At 37.0% G+C, this 18,932-nt stretch overlaps 1 protein-coding gene across 3 annotated transcripts in view; it reads left to right on the top strand.

Annotated features, from left to right (window-relative positions):
- Positions 1-18,932, top strand: part of SUPT3H (SPT3 homolog, SAGA and STAGA complex component) — a 253,578-nt gene that overhangs the window by 153,621 nt on the left and 81,025 nt on the right. For all 3 annotated transcript variants that reach the window (XM_084203335.1, XM_084203336.1, XM_084203337.1), the window contains exons 4-6: positions 14,710-14,796; positions 15,976-16,066; positions 17,726-17,862. In XM_084203335.1, the coding sequence (XP_084059461.1) occupies positions 14,710-14,796; positions 15,976-16,066; positions 17,726-17,862 (315 nt within the window). The remainder of the gene's footprint in view (positions 1-14,709; positions 14,797-15,975; positions 16,067-17,725; positions 17,863-18,932) is intronic.

Here is an 18,932-nt window from a genome sequence, read left to right as displayed (position 1 = left end):
TTCTTACTGAAGGAATCACCAAATTTCATCCTGTCCTGCCTCTTGTTCAGTGCACAGTGGGATGCCTGGGGTGAAGGATCAGACCTTTCTTTGGCTCTTTATTAACAGTGACATTGCAGGCTTTTCCTCCTAGCAGATACTGGGGATATTGACACTTGTAGCAGCAATTAAAAAATGTTGTGAGGTTGCTCTCACCTCCATCTGTGTTCTCTCTTGCAGAGCCCTCAGGCTTTTTCTGCGCTTTGACTTCGTTGACACACTATTTTTGATCAGAATTTTAATTTTGGTGTAGCAGTAGATAGGGAACTCTAACTCAGGAGAGGGTGGTTGTTGTGCTGGAACCTGTAGGAACAGAAGTAATTTTCTCTACTCAAAAACTCTGCAAGAATGTACAAAATGCAGTGAGGCCCCTGGAGATATCTGATCCAACCCACTCAAATGAGGCCCATCCCCAGTACCAGATCTGCTCATGCCTTGTCCAGCTCATGCTTTGGCTACTCCACCAGGAATTTTTTCAGAATTTCTCCTGTTTAACTGTTGCAGAGCTGCTCTGTCCTTCCATGAGAGAGATTTTCCCAACATCCTCCTTGCTCCTTCCAGATCGCAATTTGCGGCTGTCATCCCTCATTAAACCATCTGACATTAACAAGAAGAATTTGAATCTGTCATCTTTTTAATTGCTTTTCAATTATTCATAGGCAGAAGCCTATAATTATTTGATCCCTTCAGCTTCCCCAAACAAAGCTGATTTATTTGAATATTAATGCCAGCAGACATTGTTATGTTTACAGTTCATTCACATCAGATATATCCGGTGCTGATGACTGGAGTGAATTAAAATCTTTGAGTTTTACTTCCATTCATTACAGTAGAAATAATTTTATCCAATGCATCTCTTCCATGAGTTGTGCAGCCTTTGCTCCCATGCTCAAAACCTCAGTTCTTTTCAATGCTCAGTGAAAATTAATTCTCCTGTTTTGGAACAATGTTTAGATTTTCCATCTCTGTTTCATTCAGCACAAATTACCTTTTTTTAAACTGGTTTATGTCTGAAGCCTCCTTTGCTTTGCTTCTTAATTTGACTTGCAAACCTAATTAAGCCTTACTTTTGACAGTCCTTTATTCCTATACTTCTTGACTTCTAATAGTGTGGCTTTCTTGCATGCTACAGATCCTTTTCCTTCTCAAAAAGCCACTGATTGAAAAGTGACTTGTTATGAATATGAGTTTACTTTTCTAGTATTCCAGGTACAGGTTTTGAACTGCAAAGTAGTTACTGTGATGACGTTGTTTATGCTACTGTCTCTTAGCTTTATATTAAAATGACTGATACTGTTTGTAAAGCTTTATGGAGGTTTGCAGGTTTTTAGTTTAAATGTTTAGTTAGTTTTTGGTTTAAATGTCACTGAGAATTACAATTCTATATGATATAAGACTGGCCCACTTACTCTAAATTAGAAGAGAAATGTATCAGGCACAGTTTTTATGGTTTGCATGTCTGCTAAATCACCTCTGCATTTCACAGCTTTAGCTTCTGGGAAATATTTATAGTTTTTGCTTAGAAATGCATACAAGTTTAGATACAACAAACTCTAAATTTAAGCTTGGTAGAAGTTTGGTTGGTTTGGGGGTTTTTTATATATACTTCTGCATTATTTTGCAGCTGTTTCCTATTGCATGAGAGGCGAATCGTTAGCAGTGAAGGAGTGCTGCAAATGGAATAGGGAGGGAGGCAAATGAAGGCAAATACCTGTCCATGTGGGGGCTGTGGTTCTCTGACTCCTTTGGCCTGTTTGTAAAATAGATCTAGAGCAGATAGGCACATAGGTAACTTGTCTTTTTCACAGTACAGGAGTCAGCCTTGATAGTAACCCTAAAGGAGAGTGAACTGTTATTAATGGACAATTTTGTCTTGATTGTTAAAAATCTTACCCCTACTGTATTGACCTGTTAAATCCCCTCAATAATCAATGTTCCTTCTAAAATTTTACCCACCCTTCATCTTTTCTATGCTACCTCTTGATCAACACTCTACATTTCCCTTTGGATCACTCCTTCCTCATGTCCTTCACAGAAGCATCATTCATTCTGTCATTGTGAGAACAGAGATTTCTTTCTATCTTTGTGACACCTGTATTGATTTCACTCATTCTTCTTTTCACTCTTTTTGGTAAACACAGTTAGCAGTTTGTGACTAATATTTGAGTTCATCTTCTTATAAATGTATGAGAGAAATGGTATTGTCCTTTTTTTTTCAGTAAAGAAAGTACTTTTCCATTTATTTGTCATGTGTTTTTGTATTTTTTTTTTGTTTTGTGGACTTTTTGTTTGTTGCACTTTGCCATCTATAGTCTTCCCTCTATTTCCATAAACACTGCAGAGAATATCTCTAATAATTAGAGAAGAATGTCCTTTTTTCACCCCCTTTAAACTGTTCACTTATGCAGAAACATAAAGATCTCTTCTTGTAGAAACCTGTGTTACAATTTTTCTAGGAGATAAACATCAGAATCCTGGTGGTTGTGCTCAGGCTCAACCTTTACCATGAACAGAATCACAGAATCAAGATATTACTTTACATCCTTGCTTTTTTGCCCTGAGACCCTCATCTTCTCTTGAAGATTTCAGTGATGTTTCTCTGGAACTTAGATCTGCTGGCACTTTCCTTTGTGCCTCCCAAAGGATCAAGATAAAGGCTGGAAACACTAATTTTCCTCCTCCCCACTGGCATCACTGGTATTATCTTCTGACTCCTCTGGCACCAGTAATGGGTATCTTGGCTTTGGGCTCAGCCTTCATAACTAAACACGTGAGCAGTTTCAGTGGAGCTGCACTTAATTGCAAGGCTGCAAAGTTGGATTCCCAAAGCAGAGTTCTCCTCAGGGTAGGGGAAATTATTTGTCTTCTCTGCTTGGACCTGTTGCCAGTTTCCACAGGTTTTTGCAAAATACTGAGTACTTTTGTCCCTTGACATGAACCTCTACTTCCTCTGTTTTATCAGACTCCTGGCTCAGTCAGCTGGCAGTGGTTTGGATTGTCTGGGCTGACTGTGTGCCTTTCCAGTTCATACCCAGTTAGAGAATATGGAAATTATGAAGTATTGGTTGGTAAAATATTCAAAAATTCATTAAATGTGACCAAATTTCTCCATAGTCTGTTCAAATCTGACAGTAGCCAATAACCTGGACTTCAAGAGAAGTATAAGAAATACACAGAATGTTCAAGGAGGTTCATGGCCCATTTTCTGTTTTCCTACATTCAACAGGTAAAGTCCAAATTCTACCCATTAAGAGCAAGTAACCTCCTAAATTTTCCATTGAAGATTAAACTTTAAATAATACAAGAGTCAAGGGGTTCTGTAGTACCCTGAGTGACTAAAAGGGCTTTTTTTATGGCCACTTTGATGGACTGTTAGAAGTTTAGAAGTAAACCATGAACCAGTTACTAGGAGGACTCCATAAAAGTCTTTGATCTAGGAAATTTTTGCAGAAAGATATTTCTGTCTTGTTTCCTTTATCTGTCTCAAAACTTCTCTGCATCTTTCCTTAAAAACTGTCATGTTTTACACTCAGCCCTTTCATGTCATCCACCCTGCACTCCTGAGAAGGCAATGCAGTCTCTGAACCAGGCAATCAGTCTCTGCTGCCTCCAGGATAACTTTTTAAAAGAAATATCTGTCTCCCATATCACCCTTGGGCTTAGGAGGAGCTTTTCTGAACAACTTCACAGATACTTTCCATTGTTATTCAAATTATTTGTGAAATGCCCTCATATTTTAGTATATTCTAACATTGAGAAAAGAGAATGTATCCAGAAAAGGTAATTTCAGAGCATCTCCACCCAAGTCAAAGTGAATTTAAATTATATTGAAGATCACAGCATTTGCACATTCACATCCCAGTTGTGGCCTCCTCATCAGTTGCCAGGTGAACTATTCCAAGATTTTAGAATTTTTTTTTTTAGTCTATCTGTTCATTAGACTTTAAAGCCCTCACAAATTTTTATGTCAAGAACCTAGTTGAGAAATAAAATGCTTTAACTATTCCAACAGTTGCATTCAATTTGAAGGATCTAGTAAACATTATGAAGCAGAGCTAAGGGAAATCCCACATGATTAATAAAGTTTTGGTAGTAATAGGAGATAAAGTTTGAAGTTTTCATAATAGATTATCTAAATATCTCCAATACAAAGCATTAAACAAAGCAGGCCCAGAAGCTGTTGTATAGTTTTTAAACTGTCTTCAGAATCTGAGTAAATACAATAATTTTCAAATTACTGATGTTCTGGCAGAAATGTTGCTACTCTTCCCCTGTGTTGTTATCACTATTTCTGTTCAGATTTTCAGAGTGCATTTTATGTGTTTTTTATGTTAGAAAGGTCTTTCTACCTCCCAGTAGTTTGATTTAACCATTTTCACATTTTCATTAAAACTGTCTTTTAGTAAGAGGAAGTGTAGTAATTTATCCTTACAGGGATGTTGTGACTCAAACACTCCCTTCCCTTCCTGTTGCTTGATCCAATGTAATTAAATAATAGATTTCATTTCATAACTTTGCAGTAGCAATAAAGAGGAAATTATGTTCTGAAGGCATGTTTATTTTTTTTCCTCAGCCTTTTCATGGCTTAAAAGTGATTCTTTCTCTTCGTGCTAAAGTAATGTGAAACAGCCTTTTCAAACTTATGTCCTTGGGAAATGAATGTTAATTAAAGAATGAACATTAAATAGGAGTTAGGAAATCAGGGCCTTTTTCAGACACAAATATCTGTTGTTCAGTTTTACATTTATACTTCATGGTACTTTCTTTCCTCTCTCTGAGCAATGCTCCATCCTTTTTGCTTTCTTTGATTTTCCTAAGACAAAATCTGTCACATTCATGGTATTGATGACTAGAGATGCTACCTGGAAGAGAGGCTAGACAAAGTTAAAGAATAAAACAGGTATTTATTGAACACCTTGTGCAGTACAAGAGCCTGGCCATGGGTCTATCCAAGATGGATGCAAGATGGACAACTGGTCATGAGTTTTTACACTTTTGTAAGTTTTGGTCCATTTACATATTGGGGTTAATTGTCTAGTTTCAGCTCCAGGTTATGAAGTCCCATCCTCCCAGACTGCTCTCCTCAATTTGCTCTTCTTTTACTTTTTGGGCCTTTAGCTGCAATGGTGTCCTTGGTTCTCAGGCTGGAAAAGGATTGTTTTGTCTGACTAAACTGTGAGGAGAACTCGCTAGCACTTTATATGAAGTTCAGAGTCACACACCAATACAGTACAGAATCTGAAAAATAAAAGTTAAAACTTAGGGCATCACTATTACCTGCACAATTTACCTTAGTTGTTTTTTTGTAAGCTCTGAGAATTATAATTCATACCAATGCGTAAGAAAATAGAATGAAACAACACATACTTAGAAAAATTTGGATTTCCTTTCCTCATTTTTACATGAAAATAGGTAAGCCTTGGACTGGGACTATTGTTTTCCCTCTATTTTTTCCTTTCTGTTGGATTAGAAGATTCTTGGAAGAAAGTAGTTGCAGATTTAGAATGTTGGAACCATTTTGAAATGTCCTGGAAAGACATTTCTTGATATAAGACAAAAAAGTTCATACAATTGCCTATATTGAGGTGCATTCTGATTATACCTTGTCTTCATTGACATTAAAGATTTCAGGTCAGGATGAGCCTTTCTCCAGTATCATAATGTACACTGCACATCTTGTGATTGAAAAAGTATTAAAACTAAATGGTTTTGATTTTTTTTCTACTAATAACTTGGATGCATTTTTTGGATAGAATTTTTCTACAAATAATTTGGATACATCTTGCAAGGTGACACGTGATTGTCAAACCTCTGCAGGCAATATAATGTACCTGGAGCCAAGACACCTGTGTGGTCTCTCTGCTTCCAAAACCATTTAAACCCATAGTCCTCTACATCTCTTACATGTCTCACTGTTTAATCAGAGAAATCCTGCAGCATTTACTTGAAGTCCCCATCCAGACTGAGAAGCTTCCACTTGGTTGGTATGTGCCCTTGAGTAGATGAGAATTGAAAAGTAATAAGTCCAGTGTGAATAATTTCAGGTAAAATCTTTTAACATTCAAAGTCTTCCATCAAAATCTTCCATCATTACCATGGTATTTCCTAGCATGAACATGATTGCATCTCTCTCCAGGGCTGTGAAGACTTCTAGAGCTAAGAGAAGATGTTGGTATTTTTGTATTTTGTATTTTTGATGTTTGTATTTTTGTTTGAACTTGAATTCCTTTTGTCTAAATCTTCAGAGCATGGTCTTGCTTATGTTCTGATATTTGATTTTTTAAAGGATGTTTTTATCCTTCATGGCACCCTGAAGCAGAGCCTGGGCCCTGCTCTGAGCCCTCCCTGCACACAGGGACACCCAGGGCTGAGGGCCCCTCTCAGCTGGGTCTCCTCTCCAGGCTGAACAGCCCCAGCTCCCTCAGCCTTTCCTCCTCAGGGAGATGCTCCAGTCCCTCCATCAGCTTTGCCACCCAGCACTGGACCCACTCCAGGAGCTCCATGTCTCTCTTGTCCTGAGGAGCCCAGAACTGGACACAGCACCCCAGATGTGCCTCCCAGGGCTGAGCAGGCAGGATCCCCTCCCTGATCTGCTGGGAATGCTCTTCCTGATGCCCCCAGGACACCCCTGGCCTTGGCCTCAGTGCTCACTATGGCTCCTGGACAGTTTGTTGTCCCCCAGGACCCCCAGGTCCTTCTGTGCAGAGCTGCTTTCCAGCAGGTCAGTCCCAGCCTGTACCAGTTCCAGGGGTTTTTCTCCTTCCTGCATTTGCCTTTGTTGAATTTCAGACAGTTCTTCTCTGCCCATCTCTCCAACCTGTCAAGGTCCCCCATATTCAGAGCACTAATGGTTGCCAGCTCTTCGTAGCAATACTTCATTACCCTGAGGCTTCCTCTAAAAGCACTTTATCTCTGGGCTTGGAGTGGGTAAATACATGTCTTATTTTCCCTGTGTCAGACAGTGACGCCTGATTCCAATTTGCTGTCATATGGAAAGGAAGAGTATTTATTTAGTGTTCTGGTGAAACTAATATAGGGCAATGATTATTTTCCTGTGTGAGCAATGTAAGGATACATGATTTAAACAAATGGTTCTCTCAACAGCAATGGGAGAAAGGAACCTGTTTATATTAGATAGTCTCTCAATCAACAGAGAACAGGGGTTTTTCTGCTTGCAGCCTTGGAAGCTGTGTAAGAATAATCCTGAGTGGTGATTTCTTCTGGGATTTGAAACCAAAGGACAGGAAGCTGAGGGATAATATAAACCTCTGCTGGTTTACATGCCATAGTAATATTAGAGAAAGAAAAGAAATAGAAATAATTGATGGATAGGAAATGAATCTGAGTTAATAAACTAAATATTCAGAAATAATATTATCTTCAGTTCTTAAGAATAGTAAATTCTAATAGTTTTTTTTTTTACTAAAGGAAATGTGAATGCATTTATTGATAAACAGTTTGCATGTTCTTATTTTCCAAAAGTAACATTTAGTAGCATGAAGGCATTCAAAGATGTAACTTAGATGGAAATAGTAGTTATTGTTGAGATTCTCCACTTGGAGTATCTATAGTGATACTGCTGTGAAAAAGAAGCATCCCCTTGGGAAAATTTCAGACCAAATCTTGTTAGTTTTATTTTAATTAAGACTAAATGACCTTTTAAGGTCCCTTCCAGCTCCAACTATTCAATGATTCTACAATAATTTCCTCCAAAGCTTCATAGTTTATAAATTTTAGATACAGGAAAAATTAATGCCAGTGATTTACAATGGAATGGAACCACTTACCTCAGCATTTAGAATATTCTGACAATCCTAGAACAGAGACAGTCAGTAACAGAGGACATCTACACTCATATTCAGAAGTGGGGAAGTCTGTTTGCTGAGGTTGGAGGGGGCCTTTTGGCTGTGAGAATTTTTCAGTTTCAGGTTGGCTAATGAATCTTTCATATCTATAAAGTTCACACTTCACAAAGCTTTTTTCACAGTCTCTTGCTCATTCTAAAGAACACTACTCCATCATTTCCACTTGAATGATATTTTTCAAGCTTTTTTTTTCCTCACTTGTAATAATAATAGATGCAGTAGAAGTTTCCAAGTTTATTTTCTTGCCTGCTGTTACCACCAGCGGTGGGAGAGATCAGCTGTGGCCATCCCCAGTGATGCACCAAATCTTGAATTAACACCTATGTAGCCAGTGAATAATTTGACCACATTAAAATTGAGTTCAGGTACTCTGAATACTTTTCTGTACCTAGGGACTTTATGGTTTTACCATTGTTGGTATAAATTCACTTAGTTTGGTCTGTGTAACCTGCTATAAATGTTAGGTGTGCAATAGGGTTTCTTTTGTTTCCTGGAGAGTAGAAGAATTATAGCTATAAAATGTTGGTCCAAAATGTTGATTTTGGAATTTGAATTGAAAGAAGGAAAAAGAGAAAAAAGTCATGCCTGAAGCTAAAGTTGAAATATGTTAATTGTTCATAAATACAATAAATTCTTTTCCCTGTGTGTCAGAAAATGGGAAAAAAAGCTCTAATTTAAGAAATTAAGCTGAAATTATTTATAAAGAAGAGATTTTTAAAAAAAATACTTTGATTCAAGCTCATCTTTTGCAAAATAGAGGTATTAATTTCACTATTTATTTGAATTTTTTTCCTTAGTAATCTAATATAATTTTAAAGGAATCATTCTGTCTCCAATAGATAACAGAGCCTAGGAACGTGGTGCATTTTTCAGTTTCCCCACTCCATTACACAGGCTGACTCCATGTAGTTTTTAAAGGTTCTTACATATTTCTGATTTTTTTCTTCTTTTTCTTTGGTATTTTTAGAAAGGTTTTATTTGCAGCATGAAGAACATTAACTCAAACAAACTGTCCATATTCTTCCTTTGCTGTTTTTGCTCCCTCTGAATGTGTAGCTTCTTTTTTTTGGTATATTTTCTACTCGGATTGAATTGAATATGTCGCAAAAAGTGATGAAGAACAAACCAAGAAAAACCCTCTGACCTTCTATGATCAGAAGTAGGTGAGGCAAATGAAGAGAGATGCTGATGTCTAAATTCATATTAAATGTTCAATTTAACAGATGGGAATATTCAGAAAATAGATTCATCATAGTGATCTATGGGGCTCTTTGATAGCAGTGGTGTGGTAAAAATCTGTAGGCTGAGGTGTGGGGCTTTTTTTTGGAGCTCTTGGGACTGACTTTCACCCAGTTTCCGTCTGAAGGCAGCTGAAGGAAGGGCTGTTCTCTCCTGTGGCTGAAACAACCTGTGTTTTTTATTTTATATCAGCTGCTTGTCACCCCTGACATTGAAACCATTGAGTATTGAACCTGCAGATGTGTTCTTTATGCTTTTTACCTACTTACTGCCAAAGATGCTTGTGGGTTAATTTTTCTCCAGCTATGAGGAACTGGCTGTAGACTTCATATCTGTATCCAGATCCAGCTCTCTGGGCTGCCTGGGCTGGAAGTCAAGAGAAGGTGAGGTGAAGCATTCAATCTTGCTTCAGGGACTTGAGAGCTCAGCTTTCATCAAGGGACAAATACAGTAAATTTTGTCACTGAAACCAAGATCTCAGTAGAAGGCAGGAGCTGGGGGGTATGAACTCGTGTTTTCTTATTTTCATGATCTGTATGGACTGAGATTCACTGTATGTCCAACATATTATAAATAAAGCTCTTATCAGTCTCTACAGTTCCCTGAAAGGAGGCTGAAGCCAGGTGGGGTTTGGTCTCTTCTCCCAGGTAACAAATGGTAGGACAAGACTAAATGGCCTCAAGTTGTGCCAAAGTAGGTCTAAACAATTCTATGTTTTCTACAGCCTCAAAATGTGATACAGAGCTTCTAGAGGTCACATATAATCAACTGATGTTACGTCAAATGGTCTTCAGTAAACAAAGAATTGCATTTGAAACAAAGTACCTATTAAAAAGAAAATGTATTGTCTTTTAATCTGCAGATGGATGTTTTTTGTTTTAGACAGCTTGTGATGATTCAGTCATGCTGGTGAGCCCTTGTGCAGTGATCCTGAATCATTACCTGTGAGGGTGCTCTAATGGACTCTATAATGTAATTATCTCCCCAGGATGTGCTAAGTGAATAAAGCACATCCCTTTGCTGAGTTTTGGAAACAAATTCAGTGTTTTCCTTCTCTGTGTGTTAGAATAAGAAGCTCAGGTGGCGCCATTAGTAGCATGTGAGATATTACGTGGAAATATTGACGTGAAAACCTGTATTTACCTTTCCTATTTAGTTGCCTTCATAAAAGTATCAGGATGCTCTGGAATGTATTTACAGGACTCTATTTTAATTCAGAATGTTATTTGGTAATTTTATAGGAGTGTGGCTTTTACATAGAAAAGGTGAGAAAATAGGACATTTTAATGCATATTTAATAACACAACAACCTTCCTGCCTCTGAAAAAAATTCACCCAGGTGAATTTTCTTGTATAATGAAAACAAAATCATAGCTCCTGCAGCATTATTCTTGGCTCCCAGCAGTTCCAAGGCATGCAAACATCACCATTCCAGCTCTGTCCTGCAGTGTAACTGGAAGGATTATGTCACAACATGGTATGTTTGTTTTCCAGCTTTTTGTCTGTTTGTCCATCAAGACGGTTTTGTAGAAGAAGTATCGGTGATTGTTGACTTTGGAGGTAGTGGAAGAAAAAATAATTCTGGAAGAAAGAAAAAAAGCAGACAGTCCCATTGAAGTAACTGTGCTTCTGTCACAGGAGAATGAATACTCCTTTCAACAAATCTATAATTTGCAGAAGTTGCAAAAAGAAAATAGCCGTAAGGTGACTGTTAACATACTTCAGTTCATCCTGCCAAGAAAGTTAACTTCATAAAGTCATTAAACCCATGATTACATTTTAAAATATTATTCCCCAGCCATTTCTTCTTAGGCTTTAAAATGTAGTTACTGTATATACTACCTTCTTTGTAATGGGAAAAATTGTAAAATACACTTATTTTTCATAAACTCCTAATTATTAACAGTGCTATTTGCGCTCCTATAGTTAAAATCATTTCAACACTTCCGTTATTTAAACTTCACTTTTAGGGGTTCATAATTCTGCTGTAATAAAAAATATATGCAGACTCTGAGGTCTCAGACATTGTTTGCTAGTATTAGGGAATTTAGTCTGTTTTTCTTAAAAAAGCTGAGTAATTTAGATTGTTTGCTGTTCTTCAATATCATCCCAAGCAAAATATTTTGTACCGTGGACCTAATTTCAAAACTAAAAAAATTAAGAGAAGTGAGTATGTTGGAACTGCTGCAGCCCCAAATTCTGTGACTGACACTGAGGCTTGGACAAGGGAGATGGTGGGAAATTCTTGCCATAACTGCTCCATTGCCATGTGGTAACCTCCTGTATGAGCAGTTCCTGCAGCATTTCTATCCCACCCCTCATCTGGAGTCACGGGCACTGCTGCTCCCTGAATGAAACCCTCCATGCTCCCACTGCAGCCAGGGGTGAGGCACCTCCTGATTTCAGAGAGCTGAGAATCTTTTCTGGAATGACAAATGCTCGGGTGCTCCGAGATGGATCGGTTCTTTGGCATGGCTTCCTGAAATCCCCCTTCATCACATAATGACTCAACAGGGCCTTCAGCTCCAGAAATTCAGGAATCAGGCTAATTGCATATTAATGGCAACTCTGGGACAGTCAAATAAGACAGTTTGTTATAATGCTAATTATAGCAAAGCACTCACGTTGTGGTTTGAATGAGTCAATTATGTGTGTGTTAAACTATAAATACATCTTCCCCCAGCCTCAGCTGTGTGGGATGTAATTTTTATTTAATTGCTTGGATACATATTTACCTGAGCATACCCTGGTTTCCCAGGTAAATACGTGTACCAATGCATAACTCATTATGGTCTGTTTGAATAAATAATCCATATTTTATAACTGTACGGGAAGTAATTATTTTCGTACTTTGCTTTCTTAAAGCCAAAGAAATTAAATGCTGTGTGTCCATTCCTTAAAATAAAATAGATGCAGAAGTTGAGGCAATACGAGAATAAAGTTTTCATTGTTTTGGTAGAAACTGAGAATATTATTCCAGATTTTGATCTTGTGTTTAGCCCAGAATAACTCCATTAAAGTAAACAGTGTTATTCAGGATTTACTTAGATGCAAATGGGACATGAATTTGGCCTTGCTCCTTACTCTCCTTTCCTTCATCACAAGGCTCCTGCAAGCAGCTCACACACAACCTTTGCTATAAATGTCATTGTCACATGTTTATAATTTGGAAAAATATGGTATTTCAGCTACACATGGAAATTAACATACCTGAACTTTGTCTTAGAGAGTCAGGGAATGGTTTGGATTGGAAGGGGCCAAGAGATCATCCTTGTGCATGTTTGAGAACTAGGGCATGCTTTCCCTTTGGATATTTCTGCCATTGTTTTACATGATATTTGGGAAAGCTGTGTTGTGTTATCACCATGCTAAGGTCAGGTTTTCTAACACTTTTAAGGTCAGTGGGGCCAAAGTCAGCCTTGGCATAAATCCATTAGCTGCAATAGATTTACACCAGAGAGGAATATTGGCTCGTTCTTGGTAATTTTTTTTTTATCCAACTCTTTATATTTTATGTTAGAAACATAAGTAGCTTGCGTGCCCTCAGACTAATCAGAATAAGAAACTGTTTTGCTTATGCCAAAAAATAGAGCTATCATTTTTCACATTCTTACATTTTTCAAGTGAGATTATGTTACTGTGACTTCTGAATTCCTGAAATCTCTCTGGTCTTGGTGACTTCAAGAGCCAAAAGAGGGTTGCAAGGGGAAAATCTGAACCTCTTCATGCAGTGTTTTTTGTGTTGTGCGTACCAGATACAGTTAATGTTTTGTGTTCATGTGATTAGTGTGGAAAAAAATTAATGCAGTCCAGTATTATGATTTATGGACTGAATCTTTTGCCCACTGAACACTTGCCAAAATGAAAGCTCTCCCCCTCCCCCTTCCTCTTCTTTGGATATTAGAAACAGCTACTGTTTTTGTTGATCTTTTTAACTTCTGAATAGGCCTATTTCAAGTCATAGCAGCATGGGAGCTCAGATTAATAATATACTTATTCAGCCAGTGATACTGAGTGAAACCATTGCTAGTGTGAGTATGAAGGATAGAATTTCTTTAAATTATTTTCAGGTGCATTCATGCATTTCTAAAGAAGAATACAGAGCTATTTGAACATAAATTAAATTGCTGTGTATTGATCATGTTACAGGTGTGTATGAATTTTAATATCAAGAATTTTTGACGGTGTCTCTTCTTTTGATGACTTTTGTGCTGTGCTCACTGTCAGTTTTCCATCAGAGGGTTAACAAGGCTAAGGGCAAAAAGCCTTACAATTAAATCTTGCTTTATGTTTTTTAATTTAGAGGATAAAGTGTGAAGCATCCCTTCTATCTCAGTCGATACAGCATTATGATTTATGCTGAAACTGCTTGTCCACAAAGGTGGTGGGTTCCCCATCCCTGGAAAAATTTAAGGTCAGACTGGATGGGGCTCTGAGCAGCTTGGTCTAGTTGAAGGTCCCTGCTTGTTACAGGGGGTTTGCCCCAGATGATCTTTAAAAATTCCTTCCAGCCCATTCTGTGATTCCATGATGATGATGAGATTTGCTTCTTTCATCTCACAAGTCAGAACAAAAGGCTCGTGAGGTGAAAGGAGCAAATCCCACCGACTCTTTTTGCACATTTGGGTTGAACCTCCTTAGCCCAGTACTTTGATAAGCATCAGCTGTGCAGATAACTCAGGTTACCCGGTTTCTAACCCTGTTCTGGTTTTGTGTAAAAACCCCAATTTCCTGCACCTACTGAAAGCTGATGTACTTAGTTCTTTACGAAGAGATTTTTTTGCTCTTTACAGCACAATTTGAGGCATTCAGGGCCTTTGTAGGCTCTGTCACAATAGATGTGAGGGCAGTCCATTGCTTCACACTGCTTTGGCCACTTCTTCCCAGTTTTCTGTCATTCCTTGCTCAGTCCCATCTTTATTACTTTCACAGCTGAATGGCCTGTTCTGTTCAATATGGTTTTTCAATTCCTTCATTAATAGAGTCAGTGTTGCCTATCAATTCATTTTCTTTCTCCCAAATGAAATAAGAGCATTCCTAAAAAAGTTCTTCATGTGAATCTGGTTTGTACTAATGCTAAGTCAAGTAGGGGTAGAGTTTCTTTCAAAAAATACTTAGGTAAGCTGTTTAAAATTAATATTTGTTATTCTAAAAAATTGGGAGAGCGATCAGCCGCCTTTCCACAGTTGCAGATAAAGTGCTATGGCAAGAATTTGGCATTTTTACATTGCCTGAGAGAATTATATGTTCATTTTCTGTGCTAAGAGAAGAAAAAAAATGGCAGCAGGACTTTTTAAAAGCAATCATTTTAAATATAAACAAAAAAGCTTTTTCTTGAGATTTGTCAAAGGTCTTCCAGGCTTTTCATAAAATTGTTATTCACTTCTTGGCAAACAAGACTCGAGTGAGTGACACCTTTGAGAGTCCCAGCTTGTGTTTTAGTGCACAGCTTGTATTTTGCTATGGACAACCATGCAAAATATTATCTGAATTTATTTAAAACAAACCCCAGTGAATAATGTTTTTAACACTGAAAAGGCTATCCCAATTTATTCATTTATTTTAGTTGCAGCAAGCAGCTGAAGTTTCTCAGATGAGAGGAGCTCGAGTCATCTCTGCTGAAGATCTCCTGTTCTTAATGCGCAAAGATAAGGTACAGTAATTAGAAAATTCTTATTTTATGTAGTCAGCTGCTTTTGTGTTTTCAAGTGCTTTCTTAACCTATGAAAAGGAATCCATCATCATGAATAGTTTTATTTTAAAAGTATAGCTGCTCACAATTGTATGTGATCGAGCATGTTATAGTCATTCTGTAATATCTGAAATAATCATTTTTTTTCCTGTAGCTTCAATTATCAATTGATTTTTTCTTTCTCCACAAAGCTTGAGGGTAGATAATGTAGATAAGGTTACTAAACCTTAGAGCTAAAAACAATTTCTTAATAAGATATAAATACTGATCCAAATATTTTAAGTCCCTTTAATTAAAAATCAATCATTCTAATTTCCCCCTGGTTATGAAGGGTGTTAATGTGCCATTTTAAAATGTGACCCTTATAGTTTTGTTATTTAGACTGTCTATAAATCCTCTTTATATTATTTTATAATATTTTTCCTGTGTTTTATCCCACTAAAATCTCCAAATTGAGGTATGGCCTTGCTTTCTCTGGATAGTAAGTAGAGCAGGTCAACAAGGGAAAAAATTAATTTTCTCTCCTCAAATTTAATAATTATTTAAAAAAATTGTCAACTATTTTTAATTACATTATTTATTCTTCCTTTATGTCCTTTTCTTCCTTAGTTTCCCTCTTTCTCTCACCCTTTTCTCTCCTTTTTTTTCCTTTCCTCATTTGACAGGTGAAACCTAATGAACAAAACTATTTCAAAATTAAACCCCACTAAAACATGAAAATAAATTGCAGTTTCTTTATCTGATAAAAGCTGTAAGGCTGTTCTGAAAACAGTGGTTGATATGGAGTCAAAGTTCATGGAAATGTGCATTTCTAGCCTAGAGTTTCCAAAGTAAGCAAACATTTTGGAGTTCCATAAAGAAGCCCGATATCTGAATTTCTCCTTTCTGAAAGTCAAACTCATTTCTGTCTCACAGCAAAGTACCAAGGAGCTCAAATAAATAATATTTAAAATGGATTTGCTACTGCTCCAAGGTACTTTCTATGTATGGATTTTCTGCAGAATTTAAAATGACAAATATTTTATAGGTTATATTTACTGAGTAATGTGCTACGCATTTGTATGCTTGTGTGTTGCAAAGTTATTAAATAGGAAATAACTATGTAATAGTCATTAATAGAAATGTATTTTTTTCTCATAGAAGAAGCTTCGAAGGCTACTTAAATACATGTTTTTTCGAGACTACAAATCTAAAATTGTCAAAGGAATAGAAGAAGACGACCTCCTCGAAGGTAGAAAAAAAGAAAATACTTAATTTGGGAGAGGCTTGATGTCTTGTAAAAATGCTGAACAGCTCAATGCAAAGTATTAATGTCTGGCTTGATAGAGACACAGAAATAGTCTCTTTAGAGGAATTTTGCTGAAAATCTCTGCTTTTCCATTTGAAATATGTCAGCATTTGCATCTACCATCCAGATGAACAGTACGACTTTAATGTCAGAGCTCTGTTGAAGGAAGAAACTGGTCCTGATTAAAGGGCTTATTGATTTCAGCATCTGTATTTTAAATGCAACACCTGCAATTGAATCAACATTTGTTAAATTATTATCAAAAGGTTTTGATATTGATATTTTTGACATGCTTTAAAAAATTAAACCCTTATAATCTGAAGTTACTGAACACTAATATATGATGTGGATGGTTTTTTTCAGTGTGGTTTAACATTTTATACTTTAAATCTCTAGTTTAAATAATGGGAAACACTTTTGTTTCTGCGTTCCATGAGGAAGTCACAGTTTTTATTACCAATGCATTTAAAGGAAAAGTGCTTTGAATTAAAAATATATTAATTTATGCCATATAGTTTCCTGGTTTAAAGTTTTGTTGATTTATATTGATATTAGAACTAACATTTCCGTTGTAAAAAGTTAAAACTTATCATGGCAAATCTAAACCTTACCATACTGTTATAACATCTAGCAATGTCCACACGCAACTTTCTGTATTAAACTTTCTTTCTTAGAGTCTTTTATTATTTTTTTCCTGTACAATGAATTCCTTGTGTTAGGGTCCTCTGAGCATCCACATTGATGCTAGGTAAACATTGTATTTCTTGCTTTGACTTCATCAAGCTGTGGAAAAGTTTTTGTCAGCTCATTTGAGATTTAATTTGCCTGTGGAATTTTATTTTCATGTTTCGTGTGTGCAAGCAATCTGCCAGTACAACTTCTTACCTGGCAGCTTTGGGGTTTTAATACTTTAGCTTGTGTCACTACTTAAGGCAAATAAACAATTCCCTTTAGCCTTTTAGATGTTCATGAAAAGCTTACTAAATGCAGTTTATCCTGGAATTAAAGAATGCCTTTTCTAGTAGGCTTTGATAATTAAAGCCATTAATTTTCTTTTGTGACTTTAATGCCTTTAGAGGTGCTCTGCTGTTTAGAACAACAGAAATCATCTTGCCAGCATTCTCCAGGTTTTACTGCAGAGCAATGATCCATCACCTCTGGAACTGCATCTTAGTAATCATGTTAGCATTTGCTTGAGGCTGTAGGTAATGGGGATGTTCTGCATGTGTTCAGGGAAGAACACTTCCTCAATATATTCTGCTTTGTGACTCAAGCTCTTTCTACCAAAGAGGGGTTGTTTCCTCTATAGCTGTGTCCACTTTGGCTTCTTTGGTGAGAAGCAATGATAAATGGGCAGCAGATTAGTTTTCTCTAGATTATGAAAAACTACTTGGTTATACTAAAAAATACTAAAGATGATGTTTTGCTGTTACCGGAGCAGAGCAGTGACATCACCTTGTTCAGGTAGCACAGCTTGTGTGAGGGGCACTATAAAGAACAGGCCTGTTCTGCTCAGTGCTGGTTCTAAATCATGTCACTCTGAGTGATGTTTGGAGAAGCCAAATATGTTAAGTTTGTTGTTCTTTGCTTGTCTTTGTGAAGACAAATTCAACAGCAATAACACCAACAAGCGGCAGAAGCTGGCCCAGGACTTCCTCAACTCCATTGACCAGACTGGAGAGCTCTTGGCCATGTTTGAAGATGATGAGATTGATGATGTCAAGCAGGAGCGCATGGAGGTAATTCTTTCCTTTTACTGATACCCAGCAGAGAAACTGTGAAACATTTAATACATCATGCTGCTCTGATGCCTTTTTCATGCTACACAATAAATCATTGTTACATGTTTTTTCTTTTGCCCAGATGGTCTAAAGAAATCCTATTTCCATATTTTTCCTATTCCTTCAAGGGTTTCTTGATATCTAAGCACACATGCTGAGAAGGAAGATTACAGAAGAGTAGTTACGGATCTTTCTGTCTGCTGTGTACTTGTATTTCCTTCCTGTAGAAAGCAAATTCTATTTATAAACATTCCATGCACATTTTTCACAATAGTATTTTCCTTTCTTATTATTTATCTTCTTAGCAAATTGTTTCAATAGCATTTGAGGACCCTTCATATAACACAATGAAGTGTTATGCAGATGAAGTTAAAATATTCTGTGCAAACATGCTTAAGTATAAACTCTTCTCTCCATCCTTTTGAGTTCTGTTTTCTGTACTATGTAGTTATGAAAAATTTTGTCAATGTTCAAAAATGCAGTGCTACGTGACTCCCATAAAGCTAGGTGGGATTGAGAAGCAGTGTAGCTGTGTCAGCATGGAAGTCTGTGTTTTTGACTAATTTTCTGAGGGTGGGCAGGACTACCCTGGTTTTTTGGTAATCTGGTCCACAGTGAATGCAGAGAAGAGTCCTTCACCCTTCTTCATGCTCAGTTGCTCAATTCTTCCTCATGTTTTCTGTAGGCAACTGGATATCAAGGGTAAATTTGTGCTGGGAGCACACTCACAATTCCAGAGAAGTATTTGAGCCAATTTCCATCCATTTTCAGACATCAACATAGTGGACAGGACTGTTGGAAATTTGATATCTGTAGAGTGATTTCTATACCCTTTCAGTGCTGGAAGCTGGGGGCTTTGGTTTGAGTTCCCTTTCAATGCTGAGGTGGCTCATGTGTTTGGTAATATTTTTGTATTTAATTTTTGGCTATTAGGGCTTCATTTCCCTTTCAGGATTTCATGGAAAATTATAATAAATAATGGAATTTTTGTCCTGTGCTAGTTGTAATTCTACTTTCTTTCTTCTTAA

Source organism: Fringilla coelebs (assembly GCF_963513975.1).
Source record: "Fringilla coelebs genome assembly, chromosome: 3".
Lineage (NCBI taxonomy): Eukaryota > Metazoa > Chordata > Aves > Passeriformes > Fringillidae > Fringilla > Fringilla coelebs.
This window is presented reverse-complemented; position numbering and strand designations above follow the sequence as displayed.